This window comes from Accipiter gentilis, chromosome 8 (assembly GCF_929443795.1).
Source record: "Accipiter gentilis chromosome 8, bAccGen1.1, whole genome shotgun sequence".
NCBI lineage: Eukaryota > Metazoa > Chordata > Aves > Accipitriformes > Accipitridae > Astur > Astur gentilis.
The window spans coordinates 35,873,111-35,900,669 of record NC_064887.1 but is presented as its reverse complement, the minus strand read 5'-3'; the positions used below and the strand labels follow the sequence as shown (position 1 = coordinate 35,900,669).

The window sequence follows — 27,559 nt, the reverse complement described above, 5'->3', positions numbered from 1 at the left end:
TGAATCTTTCCAAATGGATAACATCTGCGGATTTCATATGTTGATGAGTTTCCTATAGCTAGCTGTGCCCTATCTTTCCAGCAGTATTGTGAAACTGAGTGTTATCTACAGGTCCGTGTTCCCTCAGTGGTAATCAGCAGCCCACATAGTCTGGTCTGTTTAGAAAGAGCCTTCAAAACAGCTGATTGCAATGATAATAGGCTATGTCACTTCCTTCTATATTGAATATATATGTGATCATCACTTGACTGCAATTAAGATGTAATCCACATTGAAATTTCATGTGTACATTTCGTTTCCATAGAGGCTGGAACCTATATCCTGTTTTTCTCAGCTTTCTGGAGAAGTTCTTCTCAGATTTTAGTTTTGTATCTCAAATTCTCATATCCTCTTTATTACGAATGTTGTGTACCATTTTTGTGGGTATTCAATATTAAACATAGCCATTATAGAATTTGACAAGAAGTTGAAAATTAAATCCTGTCTTATTGGAGCTCATGAAATTAAGATTTATTGGTTTTATCACAACCTTTTTTGTTGTATTTTCTAGTGACTAGTTGTCCTAATGAATGCTCATCTAATGAGGACATCCAGGGTATTTGGAAAGTGTTAGTAATTAATTACTGAACCCCCCTGGAAAATTGTCAATAATTGGCTCTTCTTGATAAACCAAATGAGGAGACTGTGATGATGGAACTTCCCTGCTCAAAGCAGGAATTTTTTCTGGATGGTGTAAGGTTATAAACCATGAAGGGAAGATTGTACTGCTGCATGTACAAAAACAGAATAACACCTAAAGCTTGCAAAATCATTCCTTTGTTTGCTCAAAATACTCTGCAAACTGAATAGAGGATTTAAGTCACTGAGCCCTGAAACTTACATCTTTCGCTGATGTTAAATTCCTCTGCTATTTCCCGTTAAACCAAACAGCTTTGTCTATACCTCATCCTGAAATATTGTGTGGTAATTTTTAACAGGAATATGATGAGGAATGGGCTAAAAAAATCCAGAGTGAGAAATTTCGATGGCATAACTCTCAGTGGCTGGAGATGGTGGAGAGTCGGCAGATGGATGACAGTGAGCAGTATCTGTATGGTGATGATCGCATTGAGCCCTACATCCATGAAGGGGATATTCTGGAAAGACCTGACCTCTACTACAATGCGGGTAAGGCAGCATATATTAGTATTCAGGACTGAGATTGCTACCTCTGTGTTTGGAACAGGAGCTTGACCTGGGGCTGTAGAGAGAAACTGCTGACTCAAACCAGTGGGACAGCTACCCTTTTGTGTCACTGGGACCAGCACTGATGCATGCTCACCCCAGGGATGGGCTTGTCCTTTTTAGGATGTTAATGATGGATTGGGTACTGTATATCCATGATCTTACAAAGTGTTACAGGTCTTCAGAAATATCAGTAGACCTATCTCAGAGTGCTAATCAACCATGACAACTGATTTGAATAAAGGTGGCCCAGCCTTGTTCTTCAAACTTATTTCTTGTGTCCACAGCTTGTTTGCTTTGCAAGCACAAACCTTTTGTCATCCCTGTTAAATTCAAAGCTATGGGATTTGATGCTGAATTTTGTTCTGCCTGATGAGTTAGTTCTGTAATGGAATTTTTACTGCAGATGTTGATGAAAGACTTCAGTTGAGCCGCATCAAACTTGTAGGTTCCTTAGCAGAGGCAATCCATTCCATGACTTTCAGCTAATCTGTTTGTATGATTTTTGCCTTCATGTATCCAGTGAAGCGTGTGAATCTTGTCTGTAAATATTTTTAGTTCCTCATATGAAAAAGTTTTATTACTTGACAATTTGAAGAAGTTAAAGAAACGCCAAAGTTATTCTTAAAAAGTCATGTTCTTATTTGAGATTAACCCTACTATATTTTCTAAAGAAAAAAAAGACGTTTCTCATCATTTTGCTTGATCCTACTAGTAGGGCTTAATGGCACAGTTCTGTGGGATCTCAAGTGGAATTGGCTCTGTCTCTTTCTGTAAAGGTTTTATAGTTATTGGGAAAATAGAAGTTGCCATACTGGGTTAAGGCCCTGATGTATCTAGTCCAATATTGCCAGCTGTTTCAGAGGAAGGTTAAAAAAAAACCTCTGCAGGAGAAAATCATGAAATAATTTGCCCACCGGATAAATGTCTTCATAACTCTTCATAACTAGGAGTTTGCTTATGCTCTCAAACTTGTGGTTTTGTATCCCTTTCAAACTCCTGGATGACTGTGCGCATTGATTTTGTTTTTAATTGCTGGGTTTGAGTCTGTGGGTTTTTATTTTCCACATAAGTGTCCAGTCCTTTGCTATGAAGCATGAGTCACAAAACTCTGTCACTCTGGATGAATTTGCAGGAATAGTAATAAGAAAAACAAAACCACTAAAACCCATAAGCTTTACTTGTAGTTGCTGTGAGAAAATAATTGTGCAAGATCTCAGTAGCATTTCGAAAATTATTCTCAAAGGTTATCAGAACGTAAGGATTCTTTTTCTTCTACTTTTGATTACATGTCAGCCATAGCAACTTGCTTTTTTTAGTGGTATGTTTTTCCCTTTTTGAATCCTGTAGCTTTATCTTGCTCTACTAGGCCTATGAGGTTAGCAGTATAAGCCATGTGTTGTATGATACCAGGGTCTTTTATTACATAGTCTCCTTCAGGCTTCCTAAGGAAAAGACGTGCCAGCGTGCCTGTTGTAGTCTCCCCCTTACAGGTCTTAACAATAAACATTTGCTTATTTCAAGGGCTATTTCTTTTCCCAACAGTGTGAGCTAGAGATGGAGTGGCACCCGTAACACTGAGTTTCCTGGCTTTTAATCATTTGTGTTACAGGCTTAGTGTTATTTGAACAAAGATTTTTTTGTGTTGGAATTGATATTTGGCTGGGAAGGAGAGGCAGATTTCCAATGATATGTTCTGCAGATGTTTGAAAAGTGCTTTTGTTTTTTTAAAGGTATGAGAGTAGGTGATTATATTCAAAATACAGATTCACTTCTCAGGTTCCTTCTGACAAATGCTAGTAATGGTGTGCTTCTGAAGTCTGCTAGATTTATACTTTTGAGATGTGGCCAGAGGGGACATAATATTCCTTTGAAAAGGCTACAGATTATTGTACCAATTGGAGTGGGCATTTGGAGGCTCTGAAGGACAGAGAATTACTTAGTCAGAAATTAAGAAAAATACAAATCTTTGTGCAGTCAGAAATTAAATGCTTGTATTTCAATTTGATAAATTTAGAAGTGACCTGCACTGATGGCTGAAGCTCAGTACAAGTCCCATCTCAACCATAATAGTTCTTGAGTTCACTGATGGCAAGACGAGTTCCTTATTGCAATGATATACCAACATCTCTTGCACAGTAATTTAAACCTACGTGAAAAACTTGGTGGAATCTCTGAAGTTACCTTCATGAGCTCAGTGTCTCTCTTATTCCAAAAGTACATAACCCTAATTTATGTTGAAATGTACATAACAACAGATGTCTCTTAACTGTGTAATCATAGTCTATGTAGCTGATGCTATCCATGTGCTTTCATTTTCCTATAAATTCACATGAGCTATAACTCTGAGTGTTATGGTTTGAATGTTAGCACTCTTGAAGACACTTAAGTAGTGGTCGCTCTAGCCTCAGAGTTAAAATGTAGTGCTTGCTTTATTAATGTAAAGATAGAGGTTATTTTTAAGTCTCTCTGCTTTCAAATAATTTTTAACCATATCTGACTGTTTAAAATACATAGTCACTTAAATTGGTTTTGATTTGGAGTGCTGCAGGTATAAAAGTGCTAATGTTCTCCCTCATTTCTTTTCTGTGAAAAATACAGAATAGGTGGTGAGATAGGAAGACTCGACACAAGTGTTAATAATAGCTGTTTCAACTTTCCTTCCTCTTCTTTGGTCATTTTACATCCATATGATATCACAGAGCACTCATGTCTTGCTGAACATGCTGAAAGACAGTAATATTGATCTGTGCCAGATTGCTTGTCAAGTAATACTCTTTCACATACTGTATACACATGTATACAATTAGAATATAGCCATGTACAGCTATCTTATGCTGCTAAAAAGTAGTCTAATCATGGCTAGTATTTTTCATTTACAATCTGTTGTGTTGTATTCAGTCACTTTCCCGTGAGGTATTATCTTCTAAATGAATCTCTGTAGCACCTCATCAAATGTCTGTTAGAAATCTAGATGTGTCAAATCTATTCCTTTTATCATTTGTCACTATATTATCTTCAAAAAACATCAGGTAAATTCATAAAGCACGGGGAGATTTGTTTGAATGCCTGAGTCGTCATCTCTAAGCCCTTGTGTCTGTAAGTAACTTTCCACTACTTCCTGCACAGGCAGTTTTAGTAGTTTTGAAACCACAGAGGTTAAGCTAAGTGGCCTGTGACTCCCAGGATCTTATCTCTCTTTCTTCAAAGTGGAATGGCATTTGTAAATTCCTAATCATTAAGAATCTCTCTCTCTCTCTCATCTGTTAAACTATTAAAGTATCAGTCTGTATGTACCTGTTTCTGCCCTGTTTTTATTGGGATGCTTTCTGCACTGCAAGTCTGGGATTGTTTTCATACAGTAGTGGAGACAAACTGATGTAGGGTCTGTTTTAATGAAGTAGCTTGTTTTATCTGATTAGAGCCTAATACTAATTACCAAGTAAGAACTGTGCCCTTAATATTAACAAGAAATGTGTTTTGTGAATGGGAACAGGAAAGAGTTAAGCTGGGCTCTCATTCAGTTGGGGTCAGTTCACTGACTTTACTTCAAAGACACTGTGGATTTACACTGATGTAACAGAGGGAAAATGTTAGTCCCTGATTTTCTTCTCTTCCTTATAAAGCAAGCAGAGACTGTGAAGCCTTTAAGGAATACTACTGGCTTTACAAACGTCTGCATCTTCATATAAAGGAAGTAAAAGAAACTGTAACTTATATTCTTGGGAGGATATCATGTGAAAAGACCACTGTTTTAGGAAATAGCTAGAACACATTAAAATATGGGGGAGATGAAAGAAATAGGTTTGAAGTTGCTTTCCTGTTTTTCTTAACCAGTTTTAAGAGATACAGTGATAAAGGCTAGAGTCTGAACAATTAAGACCTTTGCAGCTTTTCTACTTTTATGCTCCTGGCCCAGATTAATGTTTGACCCTTCTCATTACTTTTTTCTGGTCTCACTTTCATGATGGGGCAGACAAGATGCGTCTTGATATAATCTTTACAGACCTGAGGCAGAAAGGGTAAGAGAATATTTCTGAGGTACAGCTTTTTTTCAGGGCAGGAGGCTGAGCTACATGGAGTCCCAGTAAGATTTTTTTTTTTGTAATTCAAGTTGCTGGGTTTCAGTTATTATTGGCGCTTGACACTCTTCCCAGAAATACTGCAAGTTGCTAATGAATTCCTAAGACAAACCAGCACAGGTTGTGTTGCCCACTTGCCTTGAAGTCATGCTCCTTCATACAGTCACTGTGTATCTTTCTTGGTTTTATAGATGGCCTAATAGCCCCTGATGGAGCAGTGAGTCCAGATTTCTTCGGTGATTACCATCTTCAGAATGGAGACCTTGTTGGGCAGCATCCCTTCTCTAGCAGGTAAATTGCTGTTTGTAAAGAGTGCATATAATCCAACACAAGATATTCAAGTTTCTTTATAGGGCTTCATTGGTGGTGTTCAACAGTTTCTGCCTTCATAGCAGTGGGAATGGTTTACACTGAAAAAGCAGTTCTAGTCTGTCTTCTGAATTACATGTTTCTTTTAACATATGTGTTGTAATACGTCATAGCTTTCCAAAAGCTGTAGAATAGAAAAGTAAAACTATAACACACAATTAACTACATATTATGACAATTACTCAAATACTATTCAGACATTATTGTTGGGAAATATCTAAAGAGAGGCTTGAGATGCTGATTACCTAGAAGACTTCTGTTTCCAATATTCTTAAATTGTTAAAAATAAGTTTCTCAGCTGCCAAAACTATTTCTATGGGTTTGGGTTTTTTTGTTTGTTTTTTTCCCCCTTTAACCTAAGTCTTCCCGAGGTATTCTCAGTTAGAATACCAATGGCACTTACTTTAAAAATTTGCTAGATGAGCAAAAGATGTCGGCTTCACTTTTGGGAGATGTTTCTGTGAATTCCCCCTCTGGTCGATGACCTCTCCTTTTCTGAATGTTAGCAAGCTGTTCCAGTTCGAATTTCTGAGTAGACTTCTCCCACGAGTTCAAAATAGAAAAGACTCATTTCAAAGAATAAAATCTTCATAGATCCTGTAGTGTGTAGGAAATGCCTTTTATAGAGCATGAATTATGTGCACTCACTAGCAGGAAATACTTCAAACACTTTACAGTCAAGGTACAGAAATCTCTTTAACAGGATGCTATCAGGACATGCCCAGCCCTGTGGTTGAAGTTGTTTCTTTCCAAAGCAAGAATGTTATTTTCACCACTTACAACTTTAGTCACCATTTGTAAAATATGAGTAATTCACAGTATGTACAGCTGAAGCAAAAAAGATTTTTCTCCCTTACTTTGGCTTCTTTTAATTGCTAAAAGGCAGTGTACAGTTACACTTGTTTGTTTATTGTACCTGTGAAGCACCAGGAAGCTGAATATTGAGCAAGGGTGGAATGGTGGTAATGTTTTTAAGAACAAAATAACTAAAATGCTCAGATCAGGAAAAAAAAAAGTAGGACTTAAGAGATGGATCCCTTGAAAAAAGAAAGTGTTTATACTCTGAAAGTATCAAGTTCAGACTAGTGTGTAACCCTTTGCATAGAGCTTATGTTTGGGAAGGGGATATTGGCACTGATAACTTCCAAATGCGTAACCTTCATTTCAGAGCATGCAGGTGATAGAGAAACCAGGGGAAGTATGAGCTATATGCTACTTTGGAGTCTTACTATGTGACTTAACCATTTTCAACTTTAAAATAGATACACAACCCAGGAGATGACAGATTTCTGTATTAACCAGAACATGGAGTATGTGGTATGTGGTCCCAACAGTCTTCGTTCCCCCCTGGACGTGGGGGGAAAGGTGTATAGGGTGAAGCTTGCAGAATCCTTTTTTTCCAGTAAACTTAGATGTAGCCCCAGTCAAGATGCTCTTGTTTTGCCAGAAAGCGTTCAGCTGGGGGAAAAAAAAAAATCTTGAGTGCTCTTGGGTAAAAGTTAAAGTAATACTCAAATTTCCTCAAATTTCGATCCTTTGTCAGGGAGCTATGTTAGTTAGCTGCTCTTTAATCTGATTGTATTCCAACTAAAGTGAATAGCAAAATACATCTGGTGTATAACTAGTTAAATAAAGTATTCGTAGAATTTTCTTGTAATGTCTCAAGGCATTTTGGAGGCTCACCTCAAGAAAGAAAACAGAAAAACTGTAGTTTGGCTAACAACAAACTTGGTAATTGCCTGTTGACGACAGCCTCTGTAAATATTCAGATGTCTCATTAGAATTCTGTTTTCTAGGAAGACTTTTTTTGATATGATTGCTCCATGGATTTATCTGCAGTCCAGACACACAGTCTAATTGGAAACAGTGTGGACTGCTGCAAATGTTCTGTCCTACTTGTAACAGAGCAAGACTGAATGGTTTGATAGAATAGATACTGGCAGTCGAACGACGAATCGAATCGTAGTTTTCAGATGTGTGTCATTATGGTTTTGAACTTCTTGGCGCCAGAAGCCAGGATTTCCTGATGCTTAGAGCTAATGTAAAATGCATTAGTGCTCCAAGGCATGAGCCATGGAATTGCCAGTCCCATGAGTTTGGAGAGTCAGACCCTCCCTTTTCCCAAATTTGAATTGGTGTTGGAAGGTAAAACCATACGTGCTACAGAGCCTAATTAAAAATAATAGCAGCAAGTCAAGGCTCTTTTTATGTGTTATATAGTGTACATTTCATCCATACCAAAACATAATTCTAGGGTATTTTTATGCTTACAGTTTAAAGCTAACAAGAACCTTATGTCAAGGATTTATTTTTAACCAGTTCCAGCTTTTAATAAATCAAGATTTTTGTTATAAAAATGGTTCATTTTTCTATTATTAATATTTGAATATGTTTTCAGAAATTTTTTTTAAAGAAAGCTGAGTTATGATTTGCATAGACAACTAGCAAGTCAGACAACTAACATTTTTTGTAATTCAAAGAGAGATGACCTAATAATGAGTAGATGCATATTTTTGGTCTTTTCATTTGTTACACTTTTTTTATTTGTAACACGTTTGTTGTGCCTGTCTTCTGGCCTTGGCCTTTTATATTAGGCTTTTAAATTCTGTAATAGAAACAGTTGTTTGCTAAGCAATGGGGTGAGTTCTGAAGGAGTCTTGTCCATCATTTAAGACCACCCTGTGAAATTTGAGGTAGGTGACAATCATGAGCTGACTTCTTGCTACTTAACTTTGAATAATCTAATCCTGTCTTCTCCTTTCTGCATTCCTATGAGGAAGACTTGGGATATGTTACCTCTTTAATTTTTCTGAGGTTATTTCCTATCCTTGTGATGTGCTCAGACTGGATCAGGACTTCCCCTTGCCTCCAGGAGAGCCTAACGAGTCAGCCAGAAAGACTTACCTTTTTAGTGCCTGTATGTCACTGAGAAGCTGAGCTAGTGTTGAACTGCTGTTGGTGCCCCCAGTGTGTTACCAGGGCTTAAATGTGTTGTGATCACCGACTGTGTTTTGGAGCCAAAGAAATGGGTCTATGAGGAAAGGTTTTCAAGGACCGCAACCAAACTCAAGTTCCCTTGAATATTTTCAGTGTAAGCAGTATTTAATAATAGCTGTGTGAGGGAGCTCAGCCCGCACCAGCTGCCATGTATCAGATTGTTACACCAGTTACACTGCATTGAGCAGAGAGTGAAAACCATGTGCTTCATTGGTTGTAGGATGCTAGTTCTAGCAGAGGTCCAGGGCACCCTCTGCCATTAGAAGTTCCACCACGTTACATTCAAGGAAATTCAGGGGAATTGGAGCAGCAAGCTGTATCCGGATGCACAGTCAGTGAAGTGGTTGACTTCTCTGTAACCCGGCAGGGATATCACAACCATCTCCTGTGGAGTCCCTGTCCCAGGAGACACTGGACCTACATACCTAGACCTGCTGCATAGTCTTAGGTGGGTAGGGAAGTCCTTTTTTGAAATGAAGAGTAAAACAGGAGTTTAAAAAAATTAAAGGCGTTTATAGGTACCTGCGCTCACTGCATTAGCACATAGGGGTTTTTTTCCCCCCCCATTATTTTTTAAGAGGGAAACACGAAGTAATAGTATTAGCAGTAGGAACATCAATAGATCTGGCGAATTAGGTAGAGTATCTTAGGGGCTGCATTTTTCAAAGACATTGCTGTCCCTTCACAGGGTTTCTTAGACTTTCCTTTGAAACCTAGAGTACCAACTACTGTCAAGATTTGAGAATGCTACCTTGCATGATCAATTCCTGCATCATGAAGTACAAAACAACTTTGAAGGGAATTGTAGAAGTATCTAGCCATTAATTCAGTTTGTAGATTTGCTTGCACGCTTGCTATTCTGGACATATCCTGAAGCAAGCAGGGATAATTGTTGTTTCTGGTACATGTCAGCATAAAGGAGAAGCAGCACATAAGTGAAGACCTGGAAAGTTGCCATTTTTCTAATAGTGCCACCCTCACTTTAGGGACGCAAAGCATTGTTAGAAATAGAAATACTTTGTTTCCAGTAATCTAGCTTGTGTGTTTTGCAGCTTAGTTTACAGCAATTATTTCTGAACTATATTCTTAGTGGAGTTGTGCTGTTGTGTATGATGTCTATAAATAGACTTATTTCAGAATATAATGTACACAGAAGCGGTTATGAAGTACATAAACAGCATCTCTTGTTTTCCCCAAAGGTTTGGAGCAGCATGCAAACAGATCGTAAGGTATGTTTTCCATTCAGCAGAAAATACATGACTGAGAAGGTTGTTTTGACAGCTTGTATCCAGGTTTTTTTCATTGGCTAGGAAAAGACTTTTGCGATTACCAGCTTTGAATCATCTTACTGCCTTTCAGAAGCAGATGGACAATAGGCATAGATTTGAAATTTTCATCTGTTATTAAAATCTGTATTCAAGGCTCCTGGTTCTGATAACTCTTAATGTAGAGTGAAAGTTTTATGATTGTAGCAAACAAAAAAATCCCTCACCTTCAGCTGATGTGATGACAGCTTAGTGTCTGAGCTGCAAGGGATAAAGACCAGCTGAAAGACATCTTCAAGAATCTATGGTCATTTATCAAATTTTAATCACCTTCTGGAGACTAATTACTTTCTTAAGACACAAACATAATAGTGATGGCTAAATATAATAGAGACATCCACAGCATTTTTCTTACCCTTTGGGGAAGAGGCCACTTTTTAACCTTTCCCAGCTATAACTAGATGATGGTACAAACTTTAAGTGCAAAAGCCGATTTTTTTGTTAAGATCTTCATGAGAGTTCCCAAATCCTCTCTGTCTGTAGCTTTATAAAGATTAATAGTTAGGAATGCTAGAGCTAGCCAAAACTTTTTTTTTCTTCCCGAGGAAGTTTTCTCCAGTACAGAATGCTTTAACCTCATTATAAAATGTAGCAGAGCTGCCATTGCACAATCTTTGTTTTCACTAAGACAAGGCGTTCCTCTGTGTGTGCTCTTCCCGGTGTGTGCGCTCACATCTCCTCTCAACAGAGATCTGATTGAAGCTTCTTCCCAGGAAGCAGTGAGGTTTGGCATGTCAAACAAAACCAGTTTTATGGGGTGACTGTCTGTCTCTGCCCTTGGTGGAACATCTTTCCTTTTTCCTGGATTTACAGCCTAAAACTGTAGCTGCATTTCTTCTTGTCATGGCAGGTCATCGTGATATTTTGTGAGCCAAGTATATGGAGCCAGGACCTTGCAGGCTGCTCTGCATTGACTTCGGTTAAGCTGTGTATGTTGTTGGCAAGTATAGCCATGCAAAACCAAGCTGTTGTGTCTTGAGTTGATGGAAACTGCGGTGATGTGGGCTTCAATAACTTAATACACGGCCATGGGTCCTGGTGGGAGCACGGGGAAGAGTGTTACTGTGACTTTGCTTATCTCTAGCTAAGCTACCCACGTGTGATGTCTGCATGTGCTAAAAGTCCACATTGAAGGGCAAGAATAGTTGTGTCCACAGGCTTTTTTGCTTGGGTACCCTGATGAAAATCAGATCTGATTTTTCATGGGGGAAAGACCTAGGTCTGTAGCCTTCCATTCCTGTTGACTCCTGCAATGTGGCGTGAACTCCCAGTTCTGAGTCACAGCTGAATTCAGCCCCTGTTCAGGTCAGGTACAGGAACCACATCAGATGCTGGCAAATGCTCAGTTTGTGAATTTTTATCAAAATGTTTTTGAATGGTTGTACCTGTACCTTAAATCCTACAGTGACATTTGTAGCTATCTTCCATATAGATCCTCATCTTCAATTAGCTTTGCTAAAAGCAGTCACATGTTGTACTTCTCAAGCATTGAAGTAAGGATTTCATCTCTTCCTTGCTTTAGTCTCTAAACCCTACAGGATGTATTGCTGATATAAAGAACCTTCTTCCTAAGGAAAGGACTGAAGGAGCTGGTGACCCTGCTATGGAGTATTTCTCATCCATGTTGTGTTTTCAGTAACATGCAGTTTATTTAGAAGTTTCGATATTCCCTTGCCAGCCTTTCAGCAGCTAAGTGCCACCTTGCAGGCTATCTCTGAAGGTGAAAAACTAATACATTTAGTAGACAGCAAAAGTGAGCTGTCTCAGGCAACCCTTTACAGCCATCAGTGGCAGAAGAAACTTTGTTTCATGGTTCTTGGAAAGATAGCTTAGATAAAAAACATGTTCTTATGGTGGGGTCTGTGCTACAGCAGAATTGAAAGTACCCACATCTCTCTCTCATCTTCGTTTGAATAGAGGCAGTGATGCTTTCCTGTCATAGAGGTGGACATATAGTGAGAATAAAATCTTTTAACTAATGGAAAGAAAAGCTAACAATGTAAATTATTATTACAAATATGATTCTACTTTCAAACATTTTACCATAGTGATATTTCTTACAGTTCCGTGCATTACTTTTTCTTTTCCATACTTAAAATTTATTTTAAAAACAAAACCAACTTTTTTGCCTTTGCAATATGTTCAGCACAGTTGTACTCAGCTTCTACCATTTGGACACTATTTAATTTGCATTTCCCAAGAGAATCGAATTAGGTTTTATTAGTAAATTGGGCCTATAACCTTGTAGGCAGGTTTTATTAGTTTATCACACATCAGTATTAGCAAATTGTAAATCCCACTGAAACAAATTCGAAAAGGCCTTAAAGAGAAGCCCTGAACCAATGAAGTTTCTGGAGACAAATAAGGGGGTTTTTTGGCTGGGGGGGTGGGGGTGGGTGGGGGAGTGTTAATCCCACAAAAATGTTGTCAGTGGCAGCAGAATCTTATTTTTTTATCATATTCTGTTGTCTTAACTGCCTACATGTTTTGTTTTAAAGAAGTTAAACTGAATATGGTCAGGAGGATTTCACTAAATTGCTAATATGGCTCTACATGGCTTGACGTAAGAGATAAAGCACACTTCTGACTTGGACAATACAGCATTTACTGACTATTCATGTGAAATAGGCAGGTAAGTTTTTGTTCATCAGTGCCTGTTCAGGTGGTACATATGCTTGTAATTAAGGTCTTGCATCTAGAAGATAGTAGTAAGGAAGCAGGAACTGCTGCCTTTTGGAGGGTTTTGATCACAGTCTGAGACAAGCTTCTTGAAAGACTTAACTTGATTTCAACAGATCCTGGATCATGGCCTAAATCAAAATTTACTGTATAGTTGTTTTCCTTGAGTACTTAAATGTGGGAGTGGTGCTTCCAGAATGTGAGTGCTTCATTGCTAAGAGCTTTTGAATGTGAGCTTGAATTTCTTCATGTCTAGTTTATAATAATTTGTTTCTACACCAGTAGTAAACTAGTTCTCTCTTAACTTTTCCTGTTTGGGTATTTTATTTTATTTTTTATGTAGTGGTCATATTCACTGCTAGCTGTCACTTTATTAGTTTTTTCATACTGTCTTCTCAAAGTCATGTTTACAGAAATTAAATACTGCAATCTGATCATATTATAGTCCGGTTTAGGTGTCACTAATACGTGTTTGACCAAATTATGCTGTTATGATGTGAACAGTTATTGTAGCATTTTTGAACACCAGGAGTCTGTATGACCCATATTCATCAATGAGATTTTCCCAGGATTTGGAGGTCTGTGCATATCACACCACTAAAGGATTAGGGCCCAGCACTGCCTGTAATTTGGGAATATCCAGATGAGGACAATATTCTTTAGTATTCTATATACAACATCTCTTTTAAGTGCTTGAGTGTTTATTTATTATTATTCTGTTCTTAGACTGTAGGAGGAGAAGCTTCCAAGCAGCTCTCCTTGTAACCCCCAACACACAGACAACTTCCACAGTGCAACACACAGTCCTTGCCCCAAAGAGCTGATAATCAAGATGGGCAGGGAACCAAAGGCAAGGAGAAGAGAAGTTACTCATCCAAAGTCAGGTGCCAGAGCCTGGAGTAGAGCAGTGCTCTCCCTGACTGCTCTTGTAGTGCCCCAGTGACTGGACCACACCACTTCTCCAAGGTGTGTGGTCCATAATCATGAAGGATCATGTTGCACTTGTTTCATTTACTGTAAGAGCTGTTTAATTGCTCTGAACAATTATACTAGTATGCTAAGAGATGAAATAGCTTGCTTGGGAATATTTTAAAAGTGCAATTTTTTCAGCAAGTTGCATATGCTGTTTGGGAAGAGAGTTAGCGTTGAGGTTTTAATGCACTTCAGCTCTTTTGGAATATAGGATACTTGGGCCTCTTTCACTTGCATTCACTATTACATTTTTTTTAGTTGCTTTTTATTTTACTATATTCCACCTGCAGTTGGCCTCATTTAACCGACATGGTTTAGGTGGCTATTAAGAATTGTAAAAGAATACTAAATGCTGTAGCAGTTAGCTCAAGTCCTTTGGAATGTCTTACCAAAAAATCCCCCAAACCTGGGTCTGTCTCTTCTGAAATGTAACATTAATTAATTCCCACGTTCTGTCTGCTGCTCTTAGTTCCTCCAGATGTGCTACTAGGAATAGACTGGCTCCCTGGTTACAAGCCATCTGGGCTCTGTAAACTGATTTGCACTTATATTAAACAATAAGTGAACAGAATGCGGAAGAGTTATTAAAGCAAATGTACATTGCTTATAAATCTCAAAGTAAAATATTAAAACATAGTAAACGGGAATGGAATGTGCAAATGAAGACCTGCTTGTTTTTAATGAGTTTAGCTGTGACCTTCTCGATTTCAACCAAAAGAAAAGAATTTTATTTTTCTCTTTAAAAAAAAAAAAAGAAAAAGAAACTATAAAACTGCTTACAGAAGTATCTGAGACAAAAACAAGGAAATATAATGTTCTAAACTTGACTGGTCCAAACCACTCAAGCTGCTGTGACAGCTCATAAAACTGAGAGTAGTTTTTAACTGGACTCTGTTTTACATTGCCAGAGTGAATTTTCCTTGCAGGAAGTAGCCAGAAGGTTTATTTAGTTTCCAGACTGCTGCTTTGATCTTTCCATTCTGTCACTTCTCAGGTTACATAGCCCTTTTTCACTGCAGTAAATCTGCAACAGTTAATGAGAATAAAATTTCCTCCTTCTCACTGATCGCATGCTGTTAAATGCCAAACCACAGCCAGCAGCATATTTGCAGAATTCAGCTGCACTGTACAAAAACAGCACAATCAGTTTAATCTTGTTGGTTTTGTAATTCATTTTATTGAGCTTTCCTTTTTCAAGTGACCTATTTTATCAAGACACAAGTGGTTCCAAGGCCAGACCTGGAAGAAAGATTTAAAACTGTAATAAAGTGAGGGGTGTTTTGTATGCTATGTATAAGCATGCTCACAGGATTCAAAATTAAACTTACAATGAGTAGTTTCAAAAAGTCCTGTATATCAGTGGGATATTTCTTGTGGTTATCATCTGAACTGAACATGTGCTGCAAACAAGTCTCTAGTATAAAAATTAACATAACATATAAAATTAATTTCTTTGCCAAATAGTTAAAATTGTTTTTATTTTAAAATTTGACTCTCCGAATCTGTGTTTATCAGCTTCAGCCATTCAAGTATGATGACTGAACCACCCTTTTCTCTTTCCTGTGGAAAACTAGAATATTTTTTTTTTAAACCATGAGATTTCAAAAAAAAAAAAGAAGTTTAGAGAGTTTGCCTTCTGGGTTTTTATGCTTTTTAAGTTTTATTTTTTCCAAGTCTGCCTGCCCAACCTTTGGCTTGGAAACATGTCATTTTCATTCAGTTAATTAAAAAGTTGAAATTTTTGCATAATAATGCTACTCCAAGGTATAGATCTCCAAGAAAATGTTCCACGTCTGTATTTGTATCTGGTGTGTTCCCTAATATATCCAGTGTCAGCCCTAAAAAAGCAAGCAGTAAGAGACATTGAGATTTACTTCCTTCTTGGTTTACACTAAAATCATCACTGATTTGGGATAGATCTTGACAAAATTTCACTAGGGCCCTGTGTTGATATATAAAAGTGGTTGAAATCTGGACAATCATCTATGGTAGTAAAAAAATTTAAAATTTATTCATCAGTAATAATGCTCCAACTGCATTTGCTGTGTGCGCTCTCGTGAACACTGCAAATCCCCTAGTAATGTTAACTTTCAGAAAAGACTTTGAAAGCTTTTATTGGCTGCAGCTGTAAGTCAAAGCAGAACAGCTTTTTGACTCTCCCTTCCTCCCTCCCTCCAGCATCTGGATTATCATCCACATTGAGTTGCCCGGTTCTTGGTGCTGAGCCCTGGAGACAGCATGACTATCAGCTAGTAACCTGTTGGCGTGGCTTTCCTGGGTATTTGTGCACAAGAGGGAACTTTTTTCCCCGTTCGTATTGAAGTACAGAGCTGAGTGGCAGTGCTTGGACTGAGGAGCCTGTATAAATATTTAAAGGAATAATTCTCTACCTAAGAGCCCTTCAATGCAGGGCACTGAAAACTTGCAGTTCTGCTTTAACTGCTTATCTCAGAGTATACTTTCATAGTGACCCTCCTCTGTAACCTAGTACAGGAAGCAAGAAAGACTTCCCATTTGGAAACAGGCTAGTCAGAAGCCTGTGGAAGTCGTGGACCAGATCTGGAGCTGACCTAGTCAGTGACACCAGTCACCTCTATGAAGTTGCCACTTCAGGATCGTACTCTGCTCAGGCTGTTACCTGAAGCTTCTGTACCCAACATAACACTGACATTGCTGGAGCTCAGTAAGAGATGCGTGAATTCCCAAGCCAGATGTATTACTAGTTTAAGATTAAGACAGTGTATTCTTCAAGCTATGGAGTTGACAGAAATACTTTGGACTGTGCAAGGAGAAAGGGGGAGGAAAGGGTATCTTGCTTTTTATTGCCTGCTTCTCAGGCCTTTTTTATTTGTTTTAGTTCTTCATTAATTTTTAAGAAATTGATGTATCTAATCAGTGGATTTGGCCAGTCATTAAGCCAACAGCACAGGAGATGTTTCTGTCAGGTTTATAATGGAAAGTCAGAACTCTTGGTTTCTGTTCCAGCTCTGACTGTGTGCTTGACCTTTTAACAAATGCTGTACAGAATAGCTGAGAAACTCCCTGTCCGTGTGGTGGAGCTGTGAGCCTGGGTGAGGGAATGCTAGTGAAGTTATCCTGATGCCCTTCAAAGAAACAAGATGGCTATATGAAACAATTTGAGTTCTTGAGTTGCTGTTTTGCCCCCTGGCTGTATTCTGGATTGGTTACTTTTCTAGCACGTCAGAAATACTCTTTTTTCCTGTCTGAGGTGTGTTACGGAATAAGCAAAAGTCTAATTTGAGTCTTCTCATTACTGTAGTTTGTCGCTTGCTGTTTTTAATGTCTGGGGTGTTTTTTCTTTCAATACTCCAGTGGGAGACTGAGGTCATGGAGAAAAGGAGCAACTTGTCCAGGATCACACAGCAGGTAACTGACAGAGAAGAAACTGAGCCCAAGTCCCAGGCTGCTTTCACAGAGCTGCGATGGCAAGCTCTACAGCTTTCAAGCAAGGCTCTTACTGAATTTGGCTAAGCAAGGTCATTTGTTTTCAGTTCAGTGCTTTCTTACTATTCAGTTGGGAATTTCTTCTTTCTTTTTTTTTTTTTTTTTTTCATGCTGCCTCCCCACCAGTAATTTTGGCATCCATATTGCTTGGTGCATAGCTGGAGCCTGACACAGAAGACAGTGCTCATTTCTCCACAATTGTCAGATTTGCATTTGTTTATAATTAAATGGCAGAAACAGCAGTATTGTGCTGAGATACAACAGGGCACCAAGTCCAGAAGCAACTGGAAACTTTAAGTCATTAAGTGCACTGAAGAAAGCTGGATCACATGGAAGGAGAGACATGATCATATCCATAAAAGCTGTATCATGATGCACAAGGGAGCTAAAGTATTATTGCACAGGTTCATTCTGACATTTTCTATCTTCTGAGCAGATACAGTATTACTGTCTAAGGAACGTTAATATTCAGTGCTAATGTAGAAATGGACTTGGTTTTTGATGCAGTGTGCACAGTCACAGTCCCTGCCACAAAACTCCCCTCCCACTTGAGCTTGAGGGATAGAAAGCATGGGAAAAAAACTTCACAGATAGGGGAGAAAAAGTTGGGGCCATAAGAGGCAGAATTTAAGGGACTTGTGGTTTATAGTTTAACGTCATTACCAGTAGTGGGAGAATCTACAGTTACAGGACATTTTATAAAGAAACATTGTTTTTTCTAAGGCTTCTCAGTTGTGTGCTGTTTCTCCATAACCTATGGTTTGTGCTCTTACTCTGAAGGACAGAAAATTTATGGTCAGTGAAGCAAAGCCAGAGGTAGCTGGCACATAGAAGTAAATAGGATCATCTTCTCAATTGCTAGACTCTAAGCAAGGGAAGAAGCAACCAGCCTTATGCCACTTTCTGATGCCCTCCACTCATTTTCATGACTGGTGTTACACATCCAGTGTTTAGCTGACGGTATCAGCAGAAAGGCCAAAGAGTCCATGGGTTTCACAGGCTTTAAGCTTTGGTTAAAGTGTGGTGGTTAGCTAGTACCTGCAAAGGATTAGCTAAGTATTTCTTACCTGAAGATAATCTTAGAATCTGGAGGTCTGTGTTTGTTTGATGGAATTCAAAAACATTTCCCACCTCCTGTGTTTGGATGCACACCATGCATGAATCCTAACTGTCCAATGGGTCAAGGCCTGGATGCCCCCGCTCCCCTTGCCTTTCCGTACTCTGGTCTCTGTGCAGAGGAAACCCGCAGAGGGAGGAGAGGGAGCTGCAGCATTCACTAACCAGTCTCCTAATTGGGCTAGCAGGACTGCAGCCTCTGCTGCATCCCATATGTGATTATACTGCCCTGCACTGCAATAGTTTTCTCAGACCTATTATCTAGCACCTTTCATCAACACTTAAACACAAACAAAGAAAAAAAAACACAGAGAGGAGAGAAGAAATACAGGCTTTGCTGCTGGAAAGCTCCTGTGTCTCTTGTTGGCAACTATTATAAACTGCATCTCAGTTGTATAGGTTATAATGCTGTGCTTGTCTTGAGATTAGAGACTGAGGCACCACTTCTATGGCTTAGGTACCTCCCAAGGGAAAAATACAGCCTTCAGTATTCACCTGAACATAACTTGTTTTGTCTGTTATACGCAGGAACTTGATACAGCGTTATAGATTACAGGGGTTTATGGCATGAAAGTTTATAAGGCAATATAGGATGGCAACTGTATCGTATGTTATCAATGGTGCTGTCACACACGAGTAGATTCACAGAAGGGAAACATTAGGACTTCAAGGATGCACTGCATGAAATTCTGAATGCCTGCCTGGAGTGAGGTGGGAGATGTTTTGAGAGTGTAGACAGTGTTTTTCAGAAACAATAATAGAAGGTGTATAAAGGGAGAAGGTACAGAGAAAACCGAGGAGTTGCTATGAACTGTACTGATGTCAGACTTCTGAAGAATGCTCAGAAACCTTCTGGTTCAAACCCCATTCTTTGATACTCAGGAGGAGTTTTGCAGTGCTGCAGGTGTGATCAATGGCAGCAAGAAGAGGTGCCACATGTGTAAACAGGGTCTACATATTTATGCTTGCAAATAAACCCTCTCAGCAGCTCACTTGAGCTCATGGAAAACTTTGGGTGTGATTCATTTGTTAGGGTTTGGTAGAATTGCTGATGAGTTGAGAGCTGTAAGTACTGTTTGCTTGGTCTTACCAAGGTCAGAGGACCTAGTGAATTATAAATTTATAGATTATTTTTTTTAATAAAATAGATTGTGTTTAATAAAATTATAAAACTTATATCCCCAATGAGTAGCTGAGAGCCTCTCAGACATGAGGCTGGTATAAGCGTTGTTGATGCAGAGTAAGGAGGGAGGATTGACAGGGTTTTAGAACAGGTTTAGGATGAAAAGAAATGTAACTGAAATTGTGGCTCTGGTGGAAGCACTGTGTGTGTTTAGCTTGGATTTAATTTTCAGTGGGCAGTGATTTCAGGGTGCTTTAATTTTGGGTTACCAACCATGAAACTGATAAACAGAAAAGGATGAAATTTTGACCCTAAAGTGTAAGCTCCTAAACTGGTATTTCACACTCTAAGGTGAAGACTTTCTGGGCAACCTTCGCCTGCACAGGCAGTCACGGTCTTTTACAGTACAGTCTGATATTCTTGCCATACTGCTTCATGCCTCTTTCATGAGTGTGCAGGCCTGTTTCCCAAGCAGTGTTTCTTGCTGGGATCGCTCCAAGATCCAAGCATCCTAGCAGGGGATTTCCAGTTGGACTTCAAGGGGTTAGTTTTGACCAAGAATTTCCCCAGTGACCCAGGACTTGCCTTTCTGAGGCCCTGCTTATACAGGAGGAATTAATACCCGTTTTAGAGCAACTTGTCAGCACCAACACTAGTAACAGCGCGAACGCTAGTGTGGACAGGCTCAGGTGTCTATCGCATCAGGAAAACTTACAGAAAGCAGCCTTGCTCTGTGGTCAGTCTGCACCCAGGTGTTAATTACCCTAGTTCAGACTAAGCTCAAGAGCCTCTCTTCCTGTACCGTCACTCACGAGCAGCAAAGATACCTGAATGGGAACCCCAGCAGAGGCTTGCTGGCAGAGTGCTCCCTGTCTGAGCCTGCCAAGTCTTCCAGACATACCACAAAGTCTATCTAGTCTCTGAGGCTCTGGGTGCAGAAGGGCGTTAAGGAAAGTAATTAATTTGTGGACACAGTGGGACACAATTGGTCTTTACGTTTTAAATTGTCAGAGCACCTAGGATCCTAGATGGGCATATTAATTTGGATGTTACGAATCAGAGTAAGTATCAATAAGCAGAGTTGTTAAGAAATCTCTCTTCACTCATGCACATCAGGAACGTTTTCCTCTTAGGCATGTGTTCTTCAGTTCCCCAGCAGTACAAGCAAATTGGAAAGTTCAGCTGTCATTTGGGGAAGGTCATAGATCACACTAGCAGCCTGAGTAATCCAAAAGGTTTTAAGTATCATAGCGTTTAGTTTAAAGTGAAATTTGCTCTGACAGGGGCTGGCAGACCAATAGGAAAAAGAAATATTTGTGCTTCGAGAAGTGCATGTGTAGAGACCTCGAGTATAACTGATGGCTGGAAGTGATTTCAGTCTAAAAAAAACAAATCATTAAGAGAGTGCATAGGGGTAAAATACACAGTTCATATTTTAAAGGGTCTCAAAATGAACCAGCAACTGAGGTTAGCAGTACATAGTAATTAGCTGTGCTGTTCACTGTTTAACTCCATCAGCTCCAGGCGTGGTGATAAACTTTGCACAAGAAAACAGTTGTGCTTTGACGGCATGGTTGGCAAGCACCAATCTTTGAGCACACGCGTGCAATTTGTGAGACAAAGCTGCCTTAAATAACTTGCAGATTAAGGCAATGGCGTAAGTCATCTATCTGAGGAGTTTGTTGTGGTGTTTTGTGATCCATGTCCATTATATAACTACAGGGACTGCATGCGCTTCTGCTAGGTACCTAGTTGAACAGGGCTGACTAAAGGGAGCAAAAAATAGCAATTCAGGGATGAGTATTGTTGCCTCAATGGCATAATTATGTGTCCCTTACTTTTTGGGAAGACAGGCTGATGCTTGCTCTGCTGGGCACTGAGTTTTCCTGTAGATGCTATATAAATAAGGCCAACAACACATTTTTCCTAGGAGCAAGTTTTGAAGTTGATTGGTATAAATCTAAGAACACATGGCACAAATCATGATCTCAGGCCAATCGTTACCCAACAAGTGTTTACAGCCAAAAAGCTACCACCTTTCCTGGCTCTACTGTTCTGCTGTTCTTGGCAGAAGTGGCAAGGATTCATCAGGACTTGGTTTTTAAACCCCTGTCTCCGCCTCTGTAGGTTATGCTTGCAGAGTCATTGCCCTTGGCCTGCCAGCTTCATAAGTAAGCCAGACTTCAGTCTGCAGACGCATGTTTGCTGTTTTGTTGCCCTACCCCTCAGTTTTCTTCTGGGTTTAATAGCCTTTCTTTCAACTAAGAGGACAAGCTTCTTGCTATGGGCTGCCAGCGCAAACAATCAAATAGGCAAAGCTGGTATGTTTCAAGAGCACTAACATAAAAATGAAGCCAACTTTTTTTTGAAGCAGGGACATGCCTTAGTTTACTTAAGAGAAATATTTAGATAGGGGAAAGTGGTGATTTGATCAAGGTGTTTTAATGTGATTTTCTGTTCCTTTCTTTTTTTTAACTGTCCAAAGCAGTTATCAGCTGATCCATCTCTTCCAGTTTTCTTCAGGACACTAACATATGTCTGAACCATTTGGAAATAACTGATACTCCACAAAGTTTAAACTCTAGGGATCTTTACCTAATTACTTACACATTTATAAAAAGATATTAAAAAAAAATTGCTGAGAATGTGATTGAAACCATGTTTTCCCTGCTTTCATTATCAATTTAAATACATTTTAAAGTTCTTTAAATAAGTATTACTAAACTGGAAGTAGCTGGGACAGCTCTGCCTCCAGTGATAGAGACCTATTGCCACCTCGTGGCTCAGTGTCGTTGTTACACCTCACTCCCCAAAAACACAATGTTCTTTTAGTTTGGTAGTATATAGATAGCAGAGTGAACAGTTAGGAGTGACCAAAAGAAGTTCTTGAAACTGTGCAGCATCAAGAGAAGCCACATTTACATTTAAGAAGAAAATCTTGCTTCAGGACAGGTCTCTCAGGCTGCTGTATTTGTTGTGTCCCCCTCTGCCACAGTAAACCTGAGGACAGCTACTGCTGTCTCCCCTGGAAGCCAAGGCATGGCCCCTACTAGCATGACTTGTGGTCAGCAGCCTCCCTGCACACAGGACTTGCAGCCAACAGCACCCACAGTCTACTCACTCACTGACAATGTCTTCCCAGAATGAAGTTTTCAGTAGTTAGCAGAAATGCAAAGAGCCCCTATTCTACCATACTAGTAATAAAAACAACTTATCCACAACTAATGTTGTTATAGTCACAGAAAAACAAATTGAAATATAAACACAGAAAAGCGTTTTCTGTTAAAATATCTTTTCATTATAAATCGTCTGTAGATGCTTTAAGGATCTTTGGAAGAAAACAATGGAATTCCTGAGTTTAAAGGTAGCCTTAAAAGGTCCTGCTTCTCTGCAGTGTAATGTGTGTGTGGCATCACTGGCAACTGGGAACTCATAGTAGCACAACAAAACTGGACTCTGTGCTTCCAAATCCCACTATGCTTTCTTTTAGTATGTTATTAACTCCTAGTACTAACAGTACTGAAAGAACTCTTTTAAAGAATTGACATTGTTTTACAGTAGTTATTCAACTTGTTTGTTTTCTGAACTGCCAGACAAATTGGTCAGCTTCATGCTGGTCCTTGTTGGCTTGTTCGGAAAAGCTTTGTGGCCTGTATTTGGAAAGCTGTACCCAACGGCAGCCCACGTGAGGTCTGTCTGTGTAATCTCTTTGCATGCAGCAAATCAGTAACAATGGTAGAAGCAGGGACCATCCTCTGACTAAGGTGAGTGCAGGGTTTGGTATTTCTGGAGATGAGAGTTTGATACAGACAAAGTAACAGGCTTGCTCTTAATCCCTTCTCTTAGGAGTCTTTTAAAGCTTCAAGCCTGCTAATGAGAAAGCTCCTGTTTGCCAGGTATGAAGGAGGGACCTGAAGAAGGTGCCTCAGAGGTCACCAGCTCATTTCATAATGGGCCTGGAAAAGAGTAATAGGACTTTGGAGTGGATACAGGAAAGAATGGGTGGCCAGGTGAAGGCGTGGAGCCAGAGGCATGTGTTCACATGGCTCTGCACCACTACGGGGTACATCACAGTTACTCTGCTTCTCTTTGTGCTGAAGGGACTGATCAGCCTTTAAGGTGAGACTGATGGCTCTGTGTATGAGTTATGAGACAGGGGCATTGCCAATTCAAATACAGACAGGCAGACATGGAAATGGCAAAGCAGTTTCAGGGTGCTGCATTTCTCAAGATAGTCAGGTGAAACAGTTATTTTCTTTGCAGTTTAGCTTGTTGACTGTCCCCTTTCCTCTCAGAGGACAAATCTCTGCCTTGGGCCTTCCACTTTCACCTGATTATTGGAACATCCCATGAGTGAACTAGTTCTTGGGAAACCAGGCACCAAGGATCCTTTTCTAGGACTTCACAGCGGCACAATCTGAGGAAAGTGTCTTTGCAAGGACAGAGTGATGGATGTGGTCCCCCACCACTTCGGCTGAGCCCTTTCAGTCCAACTGATTCAGCAGTGCCAGCTTTCTGCTGAGCCAGGGCCTGGGGCCCACCCATTGTACATCTTCTGGATGGGTCATTCTTTCCCAGCCTTGACTGTTGCATAACCCATGTTCCATATGTATAATTGGCAGTAATGAGGTTCAGCTTTTCCCCACTCCAAAAGCACTTTGGTTCTTTGTGTTTTGACAGTCTTCAGAGGGGAAGTTCAACTCCTTTCAATGCATCTTTAGTCAGACAATAAATCAGAATCCTTTTCCATTTGTCCTTCTACTGAAGTGGAAGTTAAGTGACATAACTATGAATAGGCAGTAATCCAGTATCTTAGGCAATGTTCATTTTTCCCTTACCTCCTGCATGAGAGTTATTGTTGATCATGAAATATGTGCCACTTTTCCCTACACAGTTCTTGTGCTTTAGTATCTAATTCATTGCTGTGGGAGTTTTTAGGTGTAAAAGATGCTGTTCTATAAGAAAAAATAATTATTCTGTCTCATTAGTACATAGCCTTTCAGTATATGATGAATTCTTTCTGCCATTTGGCTGTCAATCTTGTGTCACACCAGAAACACTGTCCTTTGCTGAACTATGTTGCTGTGCCAGATATTCTCACTTTCTCATTTCTAGCTGGTATTTTCCCAGGGGCATCAGAAATGTACTGAAGGAAGGAAATGAGATTATTCAGATGTGTTGTGTAGGGCAGGGTTACCAGAGGGCTTTGCAAGAAGCATGCTTGAAGCCTTTCCTGAAAGACATGCTAACTTTAATGTACAGAGAGAGAAACTGAGTCACAGAAGTAAAGTGCTTTGCTGGTAAATCCATAAAAGGATAGAAGAGAAGACTTCTGTCTCTTCTGGGATTTCTATTTGACCTGAAAGCTTTTCCTCGGTAGGAGTTCTGTTGGTTTCTCTGCAGCATTTCTTTTCCCAAGGGAAGAAGAGACAGAGCAGAGCTGGCTAGAAGGGGAAGATGGCTTGCAAAGTTGCCTCACAAAATTATCTCTGTGGCAGGAAGAGTTGGAGACACCAGCACTAGTGCACTTTCCCTACTGTACAAAAACCAACAGTTTCTCCTTTTTTTTTTTTTTTTTTTTTTTTTTGTAGCATTGGAGTTGATGGATTTGGTCAATCACCAGGGGTTCCTGGCCGCCCAGCCACTGCGTATGGATACCGCCCAGATGAACCTTACTACTACAGCTACGGAGCACGATAAAACAGCCCGCTCTGCAGTCTAGGATGCTGCCACCTGCCCTGGAGGAACCAGCATGTGCGTGGCCAGCAGTAAATCTATCCCTTGGTAATGCATGATTGTACCACAATGGGTCCATCATTATGTATCCTTTGGCGTGTGTAGTTCCAGATAAAGCTAGCATTTCTGGGTCCAGTGTTTTAGTGACAGTGTTTACTCTTTGCTTGCTCTTTGTTATCATTTTTGTACAATATTTGCTCTGTGACTTGAAAGCAAGAATTCGAAAGCTACTGGACTGGAAAATGTCACTTTATGTATATTAAGCTACTAATTTAATTTCTATTAAATACAAAAACCTGTGGGGTCAGCAGTGGTGAACGTGTTTCTAACCAATGTTTCATTTGTTTTACAAGGCATTTAAGAATAATGCTTCATGTGAAGTGTGTTAACATGGACTGTTTCCCTCTAACACTTAAGTAACAGGAACACTGTTAAGCCCCAGCATCTCCTGGCACTGCCCTGATGCATAGTTACCAAAGTCCAGTCCTGGGTCTGAAGACTTTAATAATGGAAAGATGGCACAGATTTGCTCCCCTGGAGCTTCAAACATTTAAAATGTACTTTAAATGCTTGAAAACACTTAAAATGAGAAACTACACTATACCAGGATACCTTTACCATAGTGTTTAAATGGAGTTCTGTGGGCTGAGAGAAGACAGCCACATCCTGAGGGCTAGCAAGAGAAAAAAAACCACTGTAACTTGGTTCCGAATCCAGATGCAGAGCCTTTCCCCCAGCTTCCCCATCCTAAAATACAAATGCATCTTGTCCTGCTTGTTCACAGTCTTTAGGTAGGATCTAAACACCAATCACTGACTGAGCAGCAGAGACAGGCCAAGACACCTTCACGTTGGACTTGCAATGTGGTGATTACATTAAGCCATGTTTTGAAACATGCTACATGCAAACAGAGTTTAGGCTAAAGCTATTGTTAAGTTGTGCACCTGCACCCATAAGAGACAAAGCGTATGGAAATGCCCTCTCTGCCAGAGCCATCAAGACAGCAGTTCAAGTTTTCATTTTTTAAAAGAAAAGCTACTTCCACCTCATGATTTTTTTGTATTTTTTTACATGGCTGTTGATTTGCAGAATTGTTCCTCTCTTTTATCCCTCATTTCTGACTTAAACAGAAAATAGACTGGCATCAGGAGCTGATACTACTACAACAGTAGCCAGTAATCCCGTAAGACTGGTGTATGTGCTAGGAAGGTGATCTTCAAAGGCATGGGGTTGTTTAGGATGTTGACAGGCTATTAGTCTTACACTTTAAAAATATCTTTGAAATCAAGATTTTTTTGAAACCTTGCTTTATCTTTTAAAAGTGTGCAGGTACTTTTATATGCACTGTTACTCACTATGTTTCATAATGCGTGACTGGAAATTATTCTAAAATTAGCCATGGTATTTCTTAGTAGTTTTCAGCCTCCTCCCTGTGCTGGCTTCATGTTCATGGCTTCACTTACTGGAGGTAGGTGGAAGAACAGCATTGCCAAGATTAACTAGTATTTTTTTAAATCCTTTTCGATACAATTTTTAACTAATTCTTATGCAGTTTCTTAGAAAATACAAGATCTTAGTAGAAACACTGCAGAAAACTTGAATTAAACTAATGGGTTCCAGTGTTGTACCTTTCTAGATTCTTTCCATTGGTCTGAGCCCACACTTTATCTGCCCAGCAGTTGTGGCACATTTAGTCAAAAGCTTTCAGATATTTTTATAGTTATAGCTGTGAGAGAAATTACCCAAACTGCATATTCAGACACAGGCTTTTCTTTTGAGACTGGCACTCCCTCATCAGGCTTTTCCAGAGAATTAGTGTGAAGTTATTTAAAGCAGTTGCCCTTCTCATGGAATGTGTTTTGGGGGGAAAAAAAAAATAAAAAAATGAAGTGGGTCCTTGGAGTATATGCAAACTATCAATGAAACTGAAGGAGCCTTTAATTGGAAGCTTCAGGTTAACGAGGAACTACAGTTGAGCTTCAGCAAACGGGTGGGTGTCTGTAATTGTAATACAGTTGTGACCATGCTGAGAATAAATGGCAGTGGAAAAATCTCTGGCTGCATTTTTAGTATTCAATGTTAGGAGTTTATGAGAAAAGAATAAAAGATCAAGTATTTGTAGCTTTGCCTGGCAGCAGCTAAGAGAAGAACATCATTTATCTGCAAATGGAGCTTGGTAAAAATTACTCAGCACTTAGTAGCCTGAGGACAGAGCCTGCTAGCCAAGATGAAAACCAGCTGTGCCACTATACTCTCTAAGGTGGGAGAGAGGCTGATTTTCCCTTTAATTACAGTTCCTGAGCCAGAAAGGGGAAAAAAGATATGAGCACATAGACTTTTCAATCTATATCACATTTCCTGTGGGTGTCAGAGGGAGACTGGAGAGTCTGACCTGTAAGGTAACTTTTTAATTATCTGTATTTATGGATTCAGTCCCTGAGTACTGTATCCTGCATAAAATGGGGTGAGGA

General features: G+C 39.6%; 1 protein-coding gene across 4 annotated transcripts in view; it reads left to right on the top strand.

The window, feature by feature from the left end:
* KIFAP3 (kinesin associated protein 3) overlaps positions 1-27,156 on the top strand; it is a 74,705-nt gene extending 47,549 nt beyond the window's left edge. Inside the window, exons 18-22 of one of the 4 annotated variants that reach the window (XM_049809314.1) lie at positions 978-1,167; positions 5,498-5,597; positions 9,872-9,901; positions 16,982-17,035; positions 24,944-27,156. In XM_049809314.1, coding sequence (XP_049665271.1) covers positions 978-1,167; positions 5,498-5,597; positions 9,872-9,901; positions 16,982-17,035; positions 24,944-25,052 — 483 coding nt within the window. In that variant the 3' untranslated portion in view covers positions 25,053-27,156. Of the gene's footprint in view, positions 1-977; positions 1,168-5,497; positions 5,598-9,871; positions 9,902-10,847; positions 10,902-16,981; positions 17,036-24,943 lie in introns of those variants that run through there. The other 3 variants (XM_049809315.1, XM_049809317.1, XM_049809316.1) reach the window with 3 other exon arrangements.
* The last annotated feature ends 403 nt before the right edge of the window (positions 27,157-27,559 follow it).